This window comes from Phyllostomus hastatus, unplaced genomic scaffold, assembly GCF_019186645.2.
Source record: "Phyllostomus hastatus isolate PE091 unplaced genomic scaffold, TTU_PhHast_1.1 phas_contig_80, whole genome shotgun sequence".
Classification (NCBI taxonomy): Eukaryota; Metazoa; Chordata; class Mammalia; order Chiroptera; family Phyllostomidae; genus Phyllostomus; species Phyllostomus hastatus.
Window position 1 is genome coordinate 20,667,405 of NW_025333960.1, and position 18,110 is coordinate 20,685,514.

General features: G+C 42.2%; 1 protein-coding gene and 1 non-coding gene across 9 annotated transcripts in view; one reads left to right on the forward strand and one right to left on the reverse strand.

Moving 5' to 3' along the window:
* Positions 1–226: 226 nt before the first annotated feature.
* The window catches only part of OSBPL1A (oxysterol binding protein like 1A), a 207,322-nt gene continuing 189,438 nt past the window's right edge, over positions 227–18,110 (reverse strand). For all 8 annotated transcript variants that reach the window (XM_045849885.1, XM_045849884.1, XM_045849886.1 and 5 more), the window contains 10 exons: positions 15,442–15,576; positions 14,335–14,432; positions 13,313–13,495; positions 9,705–9,812; positions 8,788–8,877; positions 8,418–8,544; positions 5,886–6,002; positions 5,137–5,260; positions 3,488–3,578; positions 227–1,448 (listed from right to left, as the gene is read on the reverse strand). In XM_045849885.1, coding sequence (XP_045705841.1) covers positions 1,346–1,448; positions 3,488–3,578; positions 5,137–5,260; positions 5,886–6,002; positions 8,418–8,544; positions 8,788–8,877; positions 9,705–9,812; positions 13,313–13,495; positions 14,335–14,432; positions 15,442–15,576 — 1,176 coding nt within the window. In that variant the 3' untranslated portion in view covers positions 227–1,345. The remainder of the gene's footprint in view (positions 1,449–3,487; positions 3,579–5,136; positions 5,261–5,885; positions 6,003–8,417; positions 8,545–8,787; positions 8,878–9,704; positions 9,813–13,312; positions 13,496–14,334; positions 14,433–15,441; positions 15,577–18,110) is intronic.
* On the forward strand, positions 4,872–5,002 carry LOC123826473. The gene has a single exon (XR_006787053.1). It is a non-coding gene; the product is annotated as a small nucleolar RNA SNORA44 (small nucleolar RNA).

Sequence of the window (18,110 nt, forward strand, 5' to 3'; positions counted from 1 at the left end):
ATTTGATAAGTCTGTCTTTGGCATTCACACCACATGGAGAGCAGCGCCTTGCTGTGATGCTGTACTTCCCCAGAGAATGCCTGCTCCCCACCAAGTGTGCTGGCCGGCCGACGCTGGCCCCAGGGGCTGCAGCGCCTCACTTCTTTGTAAGGACATTATTGATAACTTAGGATGGTATGAAGTGGCAACATTAGTACATTTGAAAGTGTAGAAGAAATCACACTTGTAACATTCTAAAGCCTTTATTTAGCATCAGATAGATTATTTCATTATAACACTTGTTAACTTCAAGATAGCAATGAAAATAATTTACTGGCAGCTACCTAAGGCCCCTTGGAGCAGTATCTCTGTCTATGGTCAGGTGGATAAATACATAAGATTAATAATGTACCCCAATTAAAGGGGCAAAGCTATTGTACAGGTCGTCTCCATACATAGTTTAAGTACACAGGGGCCTTGCCAACTTGAAATGCACAAGCCCTCCTGTTACACAGTTCGACAGTTATAATACATGAGTGCAACTTAATTTCTTTGGTGGCACTGGCCACTGGAAGGTGAAGCATTTAAAAAGGTTTGTCATTACATAATGGTACTGGTGATTAGAATCTATTTCTAGGGGATTTCTGTGAATTGGTAGATTTTATACATATTTTCAATTCGAACATGAACAATTAAACACCTCTTAATTCTAATGACGGATTACAGAATTGTAAAAGCAAATTCGGAGCACTACAGAAAGTGAAATACTTTTTCAGTTTAATTCTTTAGAATTTTCAAATCAGGAACACCTATTCTGACTATTCAGGCTTTTTTTTTTTTTCTGTTTGGAGGTGGGGATGGGGAAAATTGAGAGGGTTAGAAGAAAAGCCATCTTATCAATAGTCTTTACAAAATGACATAACCTCTGCATTCGAGCACATAAACATTGTACAGGAGAATTCTAAACATTTCAAAGTTACATCTAAAACATTCAAGCATGACAGCATAAAATATTCAAAATAACTTGATTTGGGATTACTGTATAATTTCATAAAGCTAAAGTTACATTTAGGTATAAACCTTCAGTAATTATGGCAACAGCAACCATAAAAAAGCATATTCTCCAGCAGTTCTATTACCTCTATATAAAATAGTATTCCAAATAAGTATGGATAGCAAAATTACCCATTTTCTGTAAGACTTTCACCAACAGTATCACCTTATGCCCTACTTTTGTTGGGTGAAATGCAAGTTATGAGTGGGTTTTCTTTTTTTAAAGATGAGTAGAAACCAAAGGGAAAAAAATTAAAAACATAGGTTTACGACTTATTTGTAGATTAGCCAAACACCCTGACTTGTCTGCATTTTAATAAATGTCAGGCAAATTCAAGTAGTTTCTGTCCCAGTAGCTGCCCGAGTAAAGCCAGTCCTGTGCTCCGTTGTAGGGGTTGGGACCTTGATGGAACCACCTGTTCAAAGAGAGAAGACATGATTGGCAGGGGAAACCGAAGTCACGGGGTACCTGCTGCTGTGCTCCCAGTACTTCCCTGCTGCAGCAGTTAGTTCAGTCTGTGAGTTCGGGATTCCCAAAGAGTATGGAGTTCCAGTTTCCCCTTTGGAGAGCACGCAGGTAGAATAATGTTCCAAAGTGTGTGGAGATACCATGCAAAAGGTTTATAGGTTTTCCACGGCATTCAGAAATGCCCCTTAACAGAATTAGGATCTTCTGTTTGGTAGGGCTGTTAGAACCAGTATGTTTGTCTAACTGTTCGTCCTCTAGTCCCATTCCTTCCACTAGAAGTCATCCTTTTAAAGGCAGTTAGAAATAAGAAATTGGGATAAAATTAACTTTGACAACACACCTACAGTAATGTGTAAGGTGCCCAGTTCACAGTAAATGCCCCCAAGCTCTTAAAGCTGTTTTACAAAAATAGCTGAATGTTAGGTTGAATAACTTGTCCGAGCTAATAATTGATAATGCACTGACATTAATCTAGTCCAAATTTTCTGGGCCTCAGTTTTCTCCATGCTTATATGGATTCTTAGGTTATAGCCTAGCTTTCAATATCTTGTCTTATTTAATTCTAGAAGGTGCTGCACTAATCATTTTCTTGACCTTTAAAAAACATGTGACGCATCTCCCGGAGTCCCAGCTTTCTGAGGTAACGAGAATGCAAACCTACTTGCCCAAAAGGTTCACAATTAAATTTGTGCAACACTTTCTAAATATGTTTTCATTTCTAGAGTAGCATTTATGGAAACAGTCTTAAATTTCTTTGCCATTCTTTCCAAATAAATTGCTTCTAAAAATATTTACAATTAAGTGTGAGGTTAGATTCGTTAGGTTAAGTCTCAGGTGTTACTATTGTCACTACAGAAGCTCTAAAAACCCTGAGAGGAAAAAAAATGCTTCAGACTAGGCTAATTCTTCGAAGTATCACAGAGTAAATGCCATTAGACCCAATTTTTAGAAATATTATTACATAAATAATTTAGCTTTTGGGACTTGTCCCTTATTAGAAAATGTATAGACGATCACTCTATATATGATTCAGACATTGGTAACCAAACTAGAAATATATTAAGGAACCATTATTTGGTCAAAGCCACAGACTTTATGTCCAATATGAAGTAGAGGGTTACATACTGTCCTGGGTCTCAAAAATCTCAGCAGTAGAAGAAGCACTTTGTCATCAGATGTAGCAAGGCAAGCACTTCAGAAAAGCTGGCCAATCAAAATCAGGGTGGCCAAAAACAATTTTAAGATTTAACCAAGCTTGAGGCCCTGAGCCACAGGACTTCCTCTATAGAGAACAGAGAGGAGGAAAAGTCGCAATGAGACATGTCACAGATTGGTAGATTTAACAGCATGTGAGCACAGTCCTCTAAAGAGCACGTCTGCAAGCCTCCCTTCGGGGCTCACTCGTTCTCGGGCAGAGTGTGAACACGCACTAGGGGTGAGCACCCTGAGGTCGATGGTCTGCCGCAGAGGATTAGGGTTTCTCTCCACTTCTGGCTCTCCTACTTTTCAGCATTCATGTCTGGAAACCTCTGCCAGTATCATCACATGCCCTCCACGTGAAAAAAAGTGCATGATATATGCATAAGCAAACAGCCTTGCAATTTACTCACATACATATAAACAAATGGCTCTGAGCCTATTTTCATGCCAGAACCTGTAGTTCTGCATTTTACTTCTCATCAGACATATGAAAAGGACAGGGCTTTGCTGGATAAGGAAGCAAGATCGTTTTCTTAGTTGGCATTTACCTGTGATAATTGTGTGGGACTATTTTAACCTTAATTTCCAAATGCTCTCTTTTCTTTGTCACACATCAACTCTCTCAGCCCGAATACTCAGTGGAAAGAACTTCTCCCTCAGGCCCAGGAATCATGTGGCAGGGCTCAGTGAGGCCTCCCTGGCAGTTCACCCTCGGATCTGACAGCCCTGCCTGCCCCACACGGCAGCGCCCGGGGGCTCAGCTGCCGGGCCTGAAAGAGCACGCACCTCGTCTTCCAGTCCTCTTCCGACTTGGACCTGTTTTTTCGAGCTGCTCTTTGTTTTTCCTCAAGTCGTTTTTTTTCTTCACTAGCTTGATCTAAAATGACATCAATGGAAAGCAGTTACAGTTATTGTACAAGAAGAGAATGCAGGCACAGTACTAAGCATAACTTTGTGGAGAAGTGCCACCCCAAAGGGTCAGCAAGGCCTCCACGGTATCAGAAGGCGAACGTCGTGGTTGAACACCAAGCTGGAATTCTCACATACACCTAAGTTATCAGGAGGCAGGGCTGGCGTTCGGGACCTAGTCGTCTCTCCCTATAGCCTCTGGCCTTAATAACACCTGCATTTACCAACAAGAACCTGCTTATTCTTAAGGCCAAAAATGATGTCACTAAAATATTTCAGTGAAAATCTGGGCAGAGAAACTGAATAAATGTGAATTTTTCCAAATTCTTACTGAGACCTCACAGAGCTTCAGATTCCCTTCACAAGAAATTCATACAATCTTCCAAAATACCATCCCAACGTCTCACTGACAATTCAGAGAGCCTCAGAGGGTTCAGTTAGAACAGGGTTTCTCGACATTGGCCCTGCTGACACATAGGAGCGGATGACTCTCTGGGAGACTGTGCTGGGCACGTAGGACACTTAGCTGCATCCCAGGCCCCCACCCCACCCCACTGTGCCAGCAGCAGTTCCCGGGTGGGACAACCAAAGTCTCCAGACACGGCCACATACCCCCGGGGGAAAACTGCCCCCATTCTGAGGACCCCTGAACTAGAAGGAAGTTAACACTACAAGATTAAGAAAGTGTTAACTGACCAAGGGGAGGCACAGCTGTTTGATATTTCATTCTAAAATATATAGTATAATAATTAGAACTGACTTTAAAGTTGATAAAGATGTTCTTTTTTTTCAACTTCCTCGCTGACAGTTAAGAGATGCTTTTGGTTAGAACAGACTGATGGCTGCCGGTGGGGGCAGGTTGGGAGATGGGCGGAAAAGGGGAAGGGGTGGAGCAGTACAGGCTGGTGGTTACAGAGCAGTCCCGGAATGTGAAGTACAGCACCGGGACAGAGTCAGTAACTCTGTAATAACTGTGGTGTCAGAGGGGCACTAAGCTTATCGGGGGATCACTTGGCCAGTTACATAAATGTCTGATCACTGTGCTGTACACCTGAAACTGACATAATATTGAATGTCAACTGTAATTAAAAATTTTAAGAAAATAAAAGACACAAAACATATCCCTCTGGTTACATACAGTATATTCAAGTATCAGGGAGGCTCACTGAAATAATGAACAGGAGCTAAGAGAGCCTATCTCAGATTTCCAAATTTAAAACAGAAGTTACCAAACTTAAATTTTAGAGAAAAATTTCTAAGGCAGCATGATACCGAGGGCTGTGGCTGGATGCAGCCATGGGATCTCCAGCTGCAGCACGTGAGAGCAAGCTGGAGAGACCCACAGCGCAGGGCAGCTGATTGCTGCAGCTGCCGCTCGCCTCTCTCATAACAAAAACAAACCCAAAACGATTCGAGGAAAGACTAAAATGCTTGTACTGCAATGATGCTAACAAGCCCCAGGAATAAAACAAACCATCACCCCCCAAAATGACCCCTCAGCAGTAGCGCCACCAGATGCTAGTTACCAATCTCTCCATTTTCCATGGCTCGGATGTCAGGCCGCAACCTGCAGTCTGTCTTAGGAATCACACTCTCCATTTCCTTGTCTATCTCATTCAAAACCATGGCAAAGCTAGTGAAATTGTACATCTGAAAAGGAAGCGAAACGTTCAAATTAGCATATACCAAGGCATAATGAAAAATGGAAACCCAGAAGGTAGAACAGGTTTGATCTGACGATGAACCCTTCCCTTGATGGCAATAATCGTCAGCCTTTCGCAGTCCACGTATCTAAATGTTTTCACCACCTGTGGTACTGGTCTCAAAGAAATCCTGACGCAGGCCTCACAGAATATTCATATTCCATATCGCTGTCAACTTTAAGTAGGACTATAAGCAAAATCAGCATTCTTTCTACTTCTTTCATTAAAATCATTGCTTGCTCTGTCTGGGAGGCTTACACTGAAGAGGCTGCATCATCTTGCATTTAATGAGAGCCAGCATTCTCCTAAGTGACTGCTAAATAAGCCCCCAGAAGTCCCATCCCAGCACATGTCCTTGGCCAGGCCCCAGAAGGGAGGAACAGCACAAATGCACTGGGCCTCAGGGCGAGAAAGGAAACTGCACCCAGGAGTGAGCAGAGGGACAGCAGGGAGCATTTCAATGACATCCTAAAGTCATCTACATCCTGCCAGGACTGGCCCTGCACCCGCATGGGAAGAGCACCATCGGAGCTGAATGTAGGAGTGGGAAGGCTTTCTGAAGCCCAGCGCACCTGAGCAGAGTTGGGAGGCCGCGGGGCTATCCGCCACAGGAGCGCACTTCCCGGGATAACACACACACTTTCAGAATCCGGCATGGGCATTTCATCCGACTCCTCCGACGTGCTCATCTGGAAGGACCAACAGAGGAACAAAATTAAAACATTTTAAAGAGAACATACTTCAAACTAGAAGATCACCATTTATTTACTGCACAGCACCAGAATGTTAACTGCCCAGGGGCCGGAGCGTGGGGACGCGCTCACCCTCGTCTCCCTCCCCGGAACACAGTGCAGGGCCCACGGCGCCAGAATGACTTCAGTGTCATGAGTCTCGAGAGCTTGATGTGTTGTAACATTTAGTGATATTTGCATTCAAGGTGTTATCATCATCATCACTTTTTACTAGTGTTTTAATGTTTTTAAAGCATTTTTAAAAGACAGAATAACTCATTTGAGTGTCTACTGAAACATTGTGAGAATTCAAGAAAAAGTTAAATTCTTGGGGCCGTCCACAAAATGATTACACAAAACTAGCAGGAATACTGAAAGCATTTGATAAAAAAATTAAAAATATGTTAGGCTAAAAAGGAAGCCACATTGTTTTTGGCTACCACCCCCGCCGAGGCCAGAGCTATATATACTAGGAGCTCTCTCTATATTTAGTCTTTACATAATAAACCTACGAGGATATATTATTACCACAGTTTTATAAGACTCTATACAGAATTCAAGCCTTTGGAAGGTTAATACTCCCGATGTCACACAGTTGCCAAATCTAGAACATTTAGTGAATATACAGTTGAAAACAGCAGCAAGGAGGTGACAACGCTGATGCTAATGACCTTCCCGCGGCATCTGGTGAACTTCCCACACACTTGCCTATGCCCAGGAACATCAGCAATCTAGGGCAGCCAGACGCACCCAGGAAGGAGAGAGACAACACAAGGAGCGGGTGTGGGAGAATAATTTTTCTCTCCAGGTGGGTAAGGCCGCTCTTCCACAAAGACTGACCAGGGGCTTAGGGGGCGTGGGGGGAGCTTTGTGGAATTTCGCCAATGTCCTTTGTTGCCCCCACTCCACCTCTACAGAGGGAGGGTGGACAGCACATGTGTTCGTGAGAGGGCAGCTTTGCCAAGCTGCCTTGTGCTGGCTGGAGCTGCCGCGGGGGACTTTGTGTCAGGGTTCCCGGGACCCTGGAACATGTTCTTCTACAGCGCCACCAGTTCTAACAGCTGCAGGAAGTGTCAGGCACCTCCCAGGAAGGAAAAGCAGAAGGGGCACTTGGAGAGCGTGGCACTTGCCGGCAATTCTGCTGGCACTTGGAGGTGAGGTTGGAAAGCAGCACTGTGCACAGAGAGACGATGGGGGTGGGAGGAGCAAGAAAAAGGCCAAAGCAACAGGAAATCAGCATGCTCTGGTCATTTCATAAAACTCCTTTCACCTCAGGACCACGGTTAACTCGGTGTACAAAGGAAGTTGCTCATAAATACGCCTTCTGTTTTCGAGGAATGTTAGGGTTTCTTAAACTTTCACATGCAGACTTGCCAGCAGAGCCCCTGGGACAGTGATGCAGGAGGTCCAAGGGGGCCCGGAAGCCTGCGGGCTCTCAGAGGAGGCTCAGTCGCCAGTGCACGGGCATGCTTTGAGCAGAAAGGACTTCAGTCATCTTTACTAACCAGATACTTTTCAGAGCCCTCTACATTTATCAGCTCATTTGCCAAGTAGGTCCTATTATTGTTCCCATTTTACAAACGAAGGCACTGGGGCAGAGAGGAGGCACCGCTCATAAACGCAGAGACAGGACTCCGACCCAGAGCAGTGCCCTGAACCACGGGCCGGCCCCTGAAAGCCATGGGTCCTAGAATACCTCCTGCCCCAACAACAGTGCAGCCTTGCCGGGCTCTCAGCTCTCTGGCCTGGGGGAAGGGCAGGAGTCTGCCCAACCTCAGAGCCTCCTTAGGCCCTGTGACAGGAAGCTGCAGGCCTCACCCGTGGGGAATTCTGCTGGACGTTACCTGTCCTACAGGAATGAAGTTTAGTAACAGGACAGCCGTCCTGGGGTGACGCCCTCGTGTCAACTTCAGTGATTTAGAGATGAGGGAGAGGGCAGCCAAAATACTAATTAGCATGGAAATGGAGGAGATAATTTTTAATATTTGAAAATATTCAATGGATCTCAATTTCTAACATCCGTAAACAGAAAGAAAAAAAGAAAACGTCTCACTGAGAAGGGCTCCAACTTCCCAAAGCGACGCAGATGCGGTCAGAGCCCGGCAGCGCCTGCGCACAGTGGGGGAGGCGGCGCACGCCCACCTCTGCGGGAGACCGTCAGAGATTCGCTGCTAAGGCAGATTAATGGTTCATTAAAGAGACTTAAAGATGTCTGCCAATTATACCTCAGTAAAAAATTCATGGAGAAAAGTTACATGAATTAGCAAGAAGGAAAAAAAGGTCAACCTGTGACCCAGGAACAGGCCACCTGCCAAGGGGTTAGCGCGGGTTTGAGAGCCCAGGGCCCCGCTGACGCCACTGACGGGTGCGCACCTGTTTGCTGTTCTTCTTCTCTTCAGGGGTTTTCTTGTCGTTTTTTTTGAAAGCCTCAAAAGTGGCGGGGTCGACACTGTATAAACATTCAGTCCACTTCCCATAGAGGGCACAGAGCTTCTTTTTGCTGTCAAGAGAAACTGATGTTTAGCCAACAATTAACCCAGCATTTTGCTATAACTGAATATTATTATAAAGAAGCTTATGAATCAGATTCTTTAGAGAAATAGATATTTCCTTGTAGATGATTTTCCAACTTATTGAAATGCCTGTTTCCTAGGTTATAGCAGATTTTAATACTGACATTTATAAATAAATAAATAAATAAATGTTGACCTGTACTAGTCACCATTTAAAATGAACACTTTACCTTTTATCTTGAATGTAGCCTTCAACTTTGTGTAATTCCTTACCAAAAAGGCCACATGGCTTGAAATTCAACACACATTTGTCCCCAGTCCTAAGGAGGAGATAGGAAGCTCAGATTACCATCTGCCATGGAAGAAGCAATAGAGAGTAATGATTATGATAACATTTCTAGCAGCATTTTGCTGCTGGGCCCACAGTAAAAAAGGTAGGCAAAGTTCGTAAAGAATAAGTGACTTGCTGCTATGGAACTACTATCTGTGCCCCTCCCCCCACAAGCATGTGTTGAAGCCCTAACCCCCAATGTGATGGTGTCAGGGGATTATTAGGTCATGAGGAGGAGCCCTTAGGAATCAGATCAGTGCCCTTGAAGGAAGAGACACAGCGGATGATCTCCCCCACTCTGTGCCATGTGAGGACACAAAGAAGGCAGCCATCTGCAGATCAGGAGGAGGGCTTCATCAGATGTCAAATCTGCTGCCCCACTGATCGAGGATTTCCCAGCCTCCACGACCACGAGAGATCAATTCCTGCTGTTTAATCCCGCTGTGTATTCTGTTATTGCAGCCCAGGCTGACCAAGACACTTGCCTGAGGTCACAAAGTAGGTTTTGAACCCAACTGTTTTCAACTTTTATGTTCCTCCAGCCCCACTCCTGCTCTGTGAATAATACAAACTAAACAATATCAGCAAAACTAGCTGAGGTTGGAGTTAACAGAGGTTAGGGAAACTCAGAGTTCACCTAGTCTTTGCTAATCAGAAACTTTAATGAACTGTGCTCATTAAATAAATGGCCTGCTATTCGTTTAATAGTTAAATAGCCTGTTCTGAATTTATCTAGAGCTTTTTTTTTTAAATGAAGTCCACTGATACCGGATGATGACAATCGAAGCGACAGATAACTACCCTAAAGTGTCTTACTTGTGGTTTGTGATTTCCACATTGCCGTACTGCTCAATCCAGAGTTTGCCCACAATGATGTTATGTACACAGCAAGTAGGGTTGGTCCATGTGTATGCTTCATTGTGTCTACGAAACAAAAATAAAACCAATACCCAGACAAATAAGAAGTGTTATTTTGTTTAAAAGAGCGATTTGTCTCAAACCCCATTAACTGAGGACAACAGATCAGAGTACCAGAGACAACTCAGACCTACTGGTGTTGACTCACAGGAAAACAGGTGCCATTTTACTACTTTTATTGCTTCTTAAAAGGATGCAGAAGCTTAAGGAAAAAACTCTACACTTCCACCAAACTCCAAATGAACTACGCTTACAATCATCTATGGCATTCAACAGTTAGGTGAAAACATATTTTAAAAAAATTAGGTAGAAAGTAAAAATGAAAGCCTATGATTTAGCACTTTCCAGGGAAAGCGCCCTCCGGCTCATCCAAGGGGAAAACTCGTGCATGTGAACAAGCTCCGATTTCACACATGTCCAGGACGTCATGTAAGTAGGATGATGCAGTAACCTTCTGAGACTGGCTATTTCCATTTGTATGAGGCATTTTAAACTCCCTGTATCAGTAATTTCATCTTTCTTATTTCTGAGTAGTATTCTACTGTAGGCTTCACCATTCACTCATCAAAAGACACGTGGGTTGATTTCAGTTTTGGGTGACTATAAATAATAATACTATAAACATCTGTGTACAGGTTTTTGTGAGAATGTAAGTTTTCATATTTCTAGAGGAAAACCTGTGAGTGGAACTGGTGAGCCATGTGGTAGACGTAGGGGTGACTTTGTAAGAACTGCTCCCCAGAGTGGCTCCATCATTTTGTATCCCACCAACATATGAACTTTCTAGTTGCTCTGCATCCTTGCCAACATTTTATATTATCGTTTTTTAAAAACTGCTTTGATTTTAGCCATTCTATTAAGCGTATCTCCTTGTGAGTTCTTGTATGTCTCTAAGGATCAGTGCTGTGGAGCTTCCTTTCCTACACTTATCTGCCATCTGTGCAGCTTTTTTGGTGAACGATCTGCTCATATCTTATTCTCTCAAGTTTTCTTCTCGACTTTTGAGAGTTCTTTATTCTGTCTAAAAGTCATTTGTTAGATACAAGATACGCAAATAATTTTTGCCCATCTGTAGTTTGTCTCTTCATTCTCTGAACAGTGTCTTTCACAGAGCAAGTTTTTCATTCTGATAAAATCTAATTTACCAATTTTGTCTTTTCTGGATTGTGCTTTGGTATCATATCTGTAAGACATTTTTGCCAAATCTAAGGTCATAAAGATTTTCTTCTATGTTTTCTCCGAAAAGCTTTATAGTTGTACATTTTATTTCAGCTTATGCTCTATTTTGAGTTGTTTTTTATAGAGGGTATGAGATGTACGTTGAGATCCATTTTCTAACATATGGATGTCCAACTGTTCCCAACCCATTTATGGAAAGGACCATCCTTCGCTGAATTGCTTTTGTGCCTTTGTCAAAAATCAACCGGCCATGTTTCTGTGGGCTAATTTCTAGACTCTCTTCACGGTTCCACGGATATACGTGTCTATCCTTTTTGCCAGTGCCACACTGTCTTTATCACAACGGCTTTAAGTTAAGTCTTAACTGGGAAGTAGGAATCTGTCAGTTCTGTTCTTTTTAAAATTGTTTTAACTTCTTTTTCATTTGCCTTTCCATATAAATTTTAAAATCAACATCTTCATATCTATAAAAAATCATCCCAGGACTTTTATTTGGATTGTGTTACCAAAGGCTGCTTATAAATCAATTATGGGAGAATTAACACCTTAACTATGTACACTGAGGCTTCCCATTATGTTGAGACACAGTGTGTCTCTCCATTACTCAGATTCTGCTGTTGTGCCTGTTCTAGGCATTGCACTGTCACTCCATTTTTCAATACTAATACTTCCATGTGTTTGCTGGACTCTCCTTCTATTCATTTTAAGAGTCTTCATCTTTATTCCTTGAAACATAGTTATAGCAGCTGCTTTAAAGCCTTTGATACAAATTTCAGTATCTGAGTACTACGGGGTTAGTCTATTGATTGTTTTTCCACTGTGGGTTGTTGACATTTTCTGGTTCCCTTGCATGATGAGTAATTTGGGATAGTACTCTGAACATGTGAATATTACAATACTCTGGGCCCTCTTAAAATCTCCTGGAGAATATTGAGTTATATTTTAGTAGGCAATTGCTACAGTTTCAGACCATGAGTCCTGACCCACTTTCTGTGGCCTCTGACTCTAGCGTCAGCTGAAGTTTCAAAGCCTTTTAGTGCTCTTCAGCTGCACCCTCAATGGTCGTTTGGGGATCCGGACACTGGTCCACACGGTAGCTCAGATCTCAAGGCCTGTGGTGTCCCACTTCAGATCGTTTCAGTGCGTGAGCACAAGGACGATCTTACGCACTCCAACACAGCTTCGTGGGATCCCTTTCTTGAGCTTGCTACTCTCTGTGAATTTCCCCACGCTCTCGGATACCAGAGGGTCAGGCCTCTCCCCTCTGGCTACAAAATGGGGTGTTAGCCCCTCTGTGCTGTCTTGCACTTTCCACAACTGGGTCTTCCTCTGGGACAAAGAGGTGAGAAGAAAGAGGGAGGAAAAAAAGAACAGGGATTCTCCTCTCACTCCCTGAACCACAGAGACCCTTTATCCAGTTCTTCTCTCCAAGGAGAAAGACTTTTCTGAGGGTCAGGCCCTCGTGTGTGGGCTGCTGCCACTGCCACTGTGGGAGCACACCTGTGGGCCCTGGAGTGTGCTTTGGGGAAGGCAGGGAGAGGAGGAGGAAAAGGACTTTCCCATTCTCTACATTCTACAAAGATCTGTCTAGGCCTTCTAGCCAGAGAGAGAGGGGGTTTCTCCTAGAACTGTGTCTGCCTCCACTGCCCCCAGCTGTGGGATTGCGGCTCCTCCAACTCCAAGCCAGGAGATGTGGGGTAAGGATGAACCCAAGACACTCACTGCCGTACTGGTCTTGGGTTTTTATTTCTCTCCCCAATTGAATTGCTGTCATTTGCTTGTCAGAGTCCTCAGACGGTTGCTTTATGTCTTCTGCCCAGGTCTTAGTAACCAGTAGGAAAGACAAGCTTAAGTGGGCTTAGTGTAGCTTAATGAGAACTGAAACTGCCTTTGAAATTTAAAGCTAATCTTCTTTCTCTCTTTGAAAGAAGAGAACTTCCAACTTACCTAACACCTAAGACATGCCACACAATTGTTATTTCAATAATTCACAAAGTGAATTCCTTTTGAAAGACAGTTACACAAAACATTATTGCCATTGATACACAGAAAGCTTGTTTCGTAAGAGCCGCCATGAAGTGATCAGCTCCATCCATCTTGGAAGAGAGGCAAACACCACAGGCAAACATCAGGTTAAACCTAAAACATACTCGGACTGATTAACATGGCTGTCACCCTATTCCCTGAAGTCTTTTATATGCAGCTCTGAGGACGCTTCTTCCTCAGAGCTGTTTCTGTATCTCCAGCTTTTGAACAAGGTCGGCTCTGGGTGCAAATGCATCTACTTACATGTACGTGTGTACACAAAAGGCTCGATTCCAACTTACTCAAGCAGCTCCAAGGTGATGGTTCCTTTGGGTTCTGCTTCTACGCTCTTCCCCCAGAACTTCAGCTTGGGATAGATGGAGCCGTGAAAGATGAAATCGTTGTTTAATCCCTCAGCATGAAATGCACTGATGGGTGGGTGATGGCTGACCTGCTCCGAGATGAGTCTGAAACCCAGGTCTTCTCTACAGATTTAAAAACAAAAACAAAAAACAACATTATAACTAATTCTTGCCATGGAATGTGTACCTTACTGTTATTTCAGTTAAAAAGTATTAAACAGGTTTGACAAAGTAAACAAGCCTTTGTTATCTTGATGAAAGAACAACTTAATGTATTGGAAACTGTACAAATGTGACCCAACCTACTGAATCCCATGTTATTATATTTCTAACTATTTAAACATATTAAAATAAAGAACAGTCACATGAATTGGGGTGGGTTGCACAAATTGATAATAACAGCCATGTAAATGAAAAACATCACTCCATCTTTATTGAGAGAGAGGAATCTAGTGTGCCCACTTTCAAATATCCAGGGGACACATGAGATTGAAGTTGTGCAAAGAAGTGGAATATTCAGAGAAACGACGCCAGATGAAGTCCCTGACTGTGTGTGAATGAGAAGCAGGGGGCAGCTGGCAGCCAGAACTACAGCTGTGGATGTGTTCATTGCCTCCATGCCAACAGGATAAATGTATACTAATATATTTTATATGATTATAAAAAATCATGGCTTATGATATACATAAGAACAGGATGATAATTTTACATGATCAGGAATAATGATATTTTCATAATTACTTTTTATAGTGGTACATTTTACAATTACTTTAACATTTTTGACATAGTCTCTAAAATAGTAAGTATTGTAGAAACAAACATTAAAATTGTTAACTTCCTCCAGTCATACAAAATTGTTGCTGGCGATGCTCAAAATACATATTTTTCTCTTTCATTTTGAAAAAAGGTATGTAAAGCATACGAATTCAACTGCTCGTCTGCAACAGAGTGTACGAACTTACCGAACTAACTCGTACGTCTCGCCCAGAAGCGGGTTGAAAGGCTTCCCCGTGCGTTCCCACTGAGAAGCCACGGCGGACACGGCAAAGGCAGCCACACACTGTGGGGCGGGGCAGGAGCAGAAGTGAAACAGAGGAAGCCTCGCTCGCTCCCCCTCCTTTCAGGAACTGACATTCCTCACAAGACAGTACTTTATGAAATTATTTTGAGGAGTTTAATGACTCTGAATTTTAAATGGCCCTAGTAACGTGGATGAGCAGAATGAAGATGACTCAGAGCTTCTTCCTGGAGTGTCATTGCCAACCGCGCTTTCAGAATACCCTAAAGGTGCTACAGATTCCCTCAAGGATGTTTAAAGCACTCTCAAACCCCAAATTACTTTTAATTCCTTCAAAATTTCTAAACAGTACAATATTTTGGGACAGGAGAGAAAAGATAAAAGTAAACAAATTGGTGTCACTCCAAATGAAGTTGGAAAAAGCGGATTTGTAGCAAATGAAAGGCCCAAGAAGTCCCATTTAGAATGCTCCTGCTTTGTGTGAAGCAGAACAATGTACCTACTATCCTCTCCTGTATCTAGTCCATCCATACACATCACATGAACATCTTCTGTTCAAAAGAAAATTAAAAAGTGCAGCCCGTGTTGCTTTTTGTTTTAACCTACAGCAGTGTGTGCATGTTTATATACACATAAGCACACGCGTACATATCTGTGCGTGCCTGTGTGTGCGTTCATTCCTTCTTGGAAACACTGAGAGAGTCTGAAAGGAGAAAGGATGGATTTTTTCACAACACAATGCTACTTTCTAAAATGAAGACTCAGAAACGGCTTACCAACATCCAGGTTTGGCTACAGACCGCCTTCCGCTTCGCCTGCAGTCCTCTCTGTCCTTCCACTACAGTGGGACTCTGACTAGGAGACGGTGAGGGGAGGGGTGCAGAGGACACTCCAAACATGCCAACTATGTTTTAATAATGTTCCCCAACCTCATCCATTGGACTTAACACCAATGCTGTGCCAGTGTGTTTGAGGTGGGGGACGAGGAGGGCGGGAGTGCTGGAGAAGTCTCTAAGACTTACACTTTTTCCAGTGCTTGCCTTACACGTACCTGCATCCTTTCCACAGGATCAGAAAGGGAACTGGCCTTGTGGATGAGGTATGTATGCTCCATGTATTCAGTGAGGCGCTGTAGGAAGCTCAAAGGCTCGTTAAATATGACGGGCATCGTAATCTTGGAGAGTTCCTATTTAGCAAAAAGAAAATACTTATGTCCTAAATACACAGCAAATTTAATTCCTGCTATGTTTACATAACATACTCCTGGGAAGAAAATAATGGCAAATAGCAACTCATCAAATTTAACAGACATGAAATTTTACAAATCTTTCCAGAGCACATAACACTATGGAACATATTGTTCTAGGCCTTGAAGGAAACACAAAGATTACCCAAGGGGCTCACAACCTAGTCGTGAACATGAGATGATGACAATTAATAAGACTGCTCTAGATCAGAGTTAGGAAACGGGCTATAAAGGTGAAACACAGGAAAAACAAAGATCCCTGATCAATACACAAGCAAACACCCTCAACAAAATGTCAGCAAACTGAATTCAACAGTACATTCAAAGGGTCATGCGCCTCGATCAGGTGGGGCTTATTCCAGGGATGCGAGGATGGTTCGACACCTGCCCATCAGTCAGTACGGCACACCACATTAACATAATGCAGAATTAAAGTAGTGTGATCGTTTACGTAGACATGAAAAAAAGCATCTGAGAAAATTCAACGTATTTTCATGATAAAAACTTTGAAAACATCAGGTATAGAGAGAATGCACAACATAATAAAAGCCATATATGACAAACCCACAATTAGCACCATACTCAATGATGAAAAGCTGAAAGTTCTTCCTCTAAGATCAGAAACAAGACAAAGTTGCCCACTCTCACCACTTTTAGTCAACATATTACTGAAAGTGCTAGTCAGAATAACTAGGCATGAAAAGAAATAAAAAATATCCAAATTAGAAAGGAAGAAATAAAACTGTCACTGTTTGCAGATGACATGACATCATATAGAGAGAAATCTAAAGACAGCATCAAAAACACTTAGAATAAACAAATTCAGTAAAGTTGCAAGGCACAAAAATCAATATGCAAAGATCTGCTGCATCTCTACACATGAATAACAAACTACCAAAAGTGAATTAAAGAAAATAGTCCTAATGACAATAGTATCAAAAATAAAATACTTGTGAATACATTTACCCAAGGAGGTGAAAGATCTAAGCACTGGAAACTGTAAGACACTAATAAAAGAAATTGCAGAAAACATAAATATGTTTGTGGAAATATGTGGAAAGATATTCTGTGCTCATGGATTGAAAAATTAATATTTAAAATGTCCACACTATGCAAAGTGATTTACAGATACAATGGAACCCCTATCTAAATTTTAATTTTTCACAGAAAGGGAAAAAAACAACACTAAAATTTTGTATGGAACCACAAAAGATCCTGAATAGCCAAAGCAATTGAGGAGAAAGAACAAAGCTGAAGGTTTTCACATTTCCTAATTTCAAACTATATTACAAATAAATAGTAATCAAAACAGTATGGTATTTGGCATAAAAACAGATACACGGATGAGTGGGACAGAACAGAGAGCACAGAAATAAATCCATGGATACATGGTCAATTTGTTTTAGACAAAGAAGCCAAGAACATACAATGAGGAAAGAAGAGTCTCTTTGATAAAAGGTATCAAAAAAACTGGACAGACACATGGAGAAGAATGAAACTGTACCTCTATTTTACACCATACACAAAAATCAACTCAAGATGGATTTAAAGACTTCAACATAATAACGGAAACTATAAAACTCCAAGAAGAAAATACACTGGTCTTGCTGATAATGTTTTAGACTTCAGACCAAAAATGAAGGCAACAAAATAAAAAACCAGTGGGACTGTATCAGACAAGAAGCTTGTGCCCAGCAAAGGAAATCATCAACAAAGTGAAAAGGCAACCTACTGAATGGGAAAAAATATTTGTAAATTATATATTTGATGAAGGATTAATATCAAAAAAATATAAAGAACTCACACAAGTCAACAGCAGAAAAACGAAACGACCCAATGAAAAAACTGGCAGAGAAAATGAATAAACAATTTTCCAAAGACATACAGAGGTGCGTAAAAAGCTCCTCGACATCACTAATTATCAGGGAAATGCAAACCACTGTGAGATATCACCTCACACTTGTTAGGATAACTATTACCAAAAAGACAGGAGATAAAGGCTGGCAAGAAGGTGGAGGAAAGGGAACCCCTGTGCACTATTGGTGGGAATGTAAACTGATACAGCTACTACAGAGGACAATTTGGAGGTTCCTCAAAAAATTAAAAATAAAAGCACCATGTGATCTAGCAATCCCACTTCTGAGTATATATCCAAAGGAGATGCAACCATTATCTCAAAGAAATATCAGTACTTCCATGTTCACTAAGGCATTATTGCACTGATATATTGCCTCTCCCAGCTCCTGGAGTACCAAAGTCTGCATCTCACAACTTAGCACTTGACCATACATTAGACTATGTTACCTGCTGTTGTGTCCTGACCAGCTTATCTTGCTAGCTACACAGTAATACAGTTCCTGAAGGAAGGGAGAGAATTCCTGCCTTATCTGCCTGCATCCTTATCACCCAGGGAGAGAGGAGTTCAAGACAAGTGCCCCCCTGCCCCACATACCCCTATATATTCCCAATGCCCA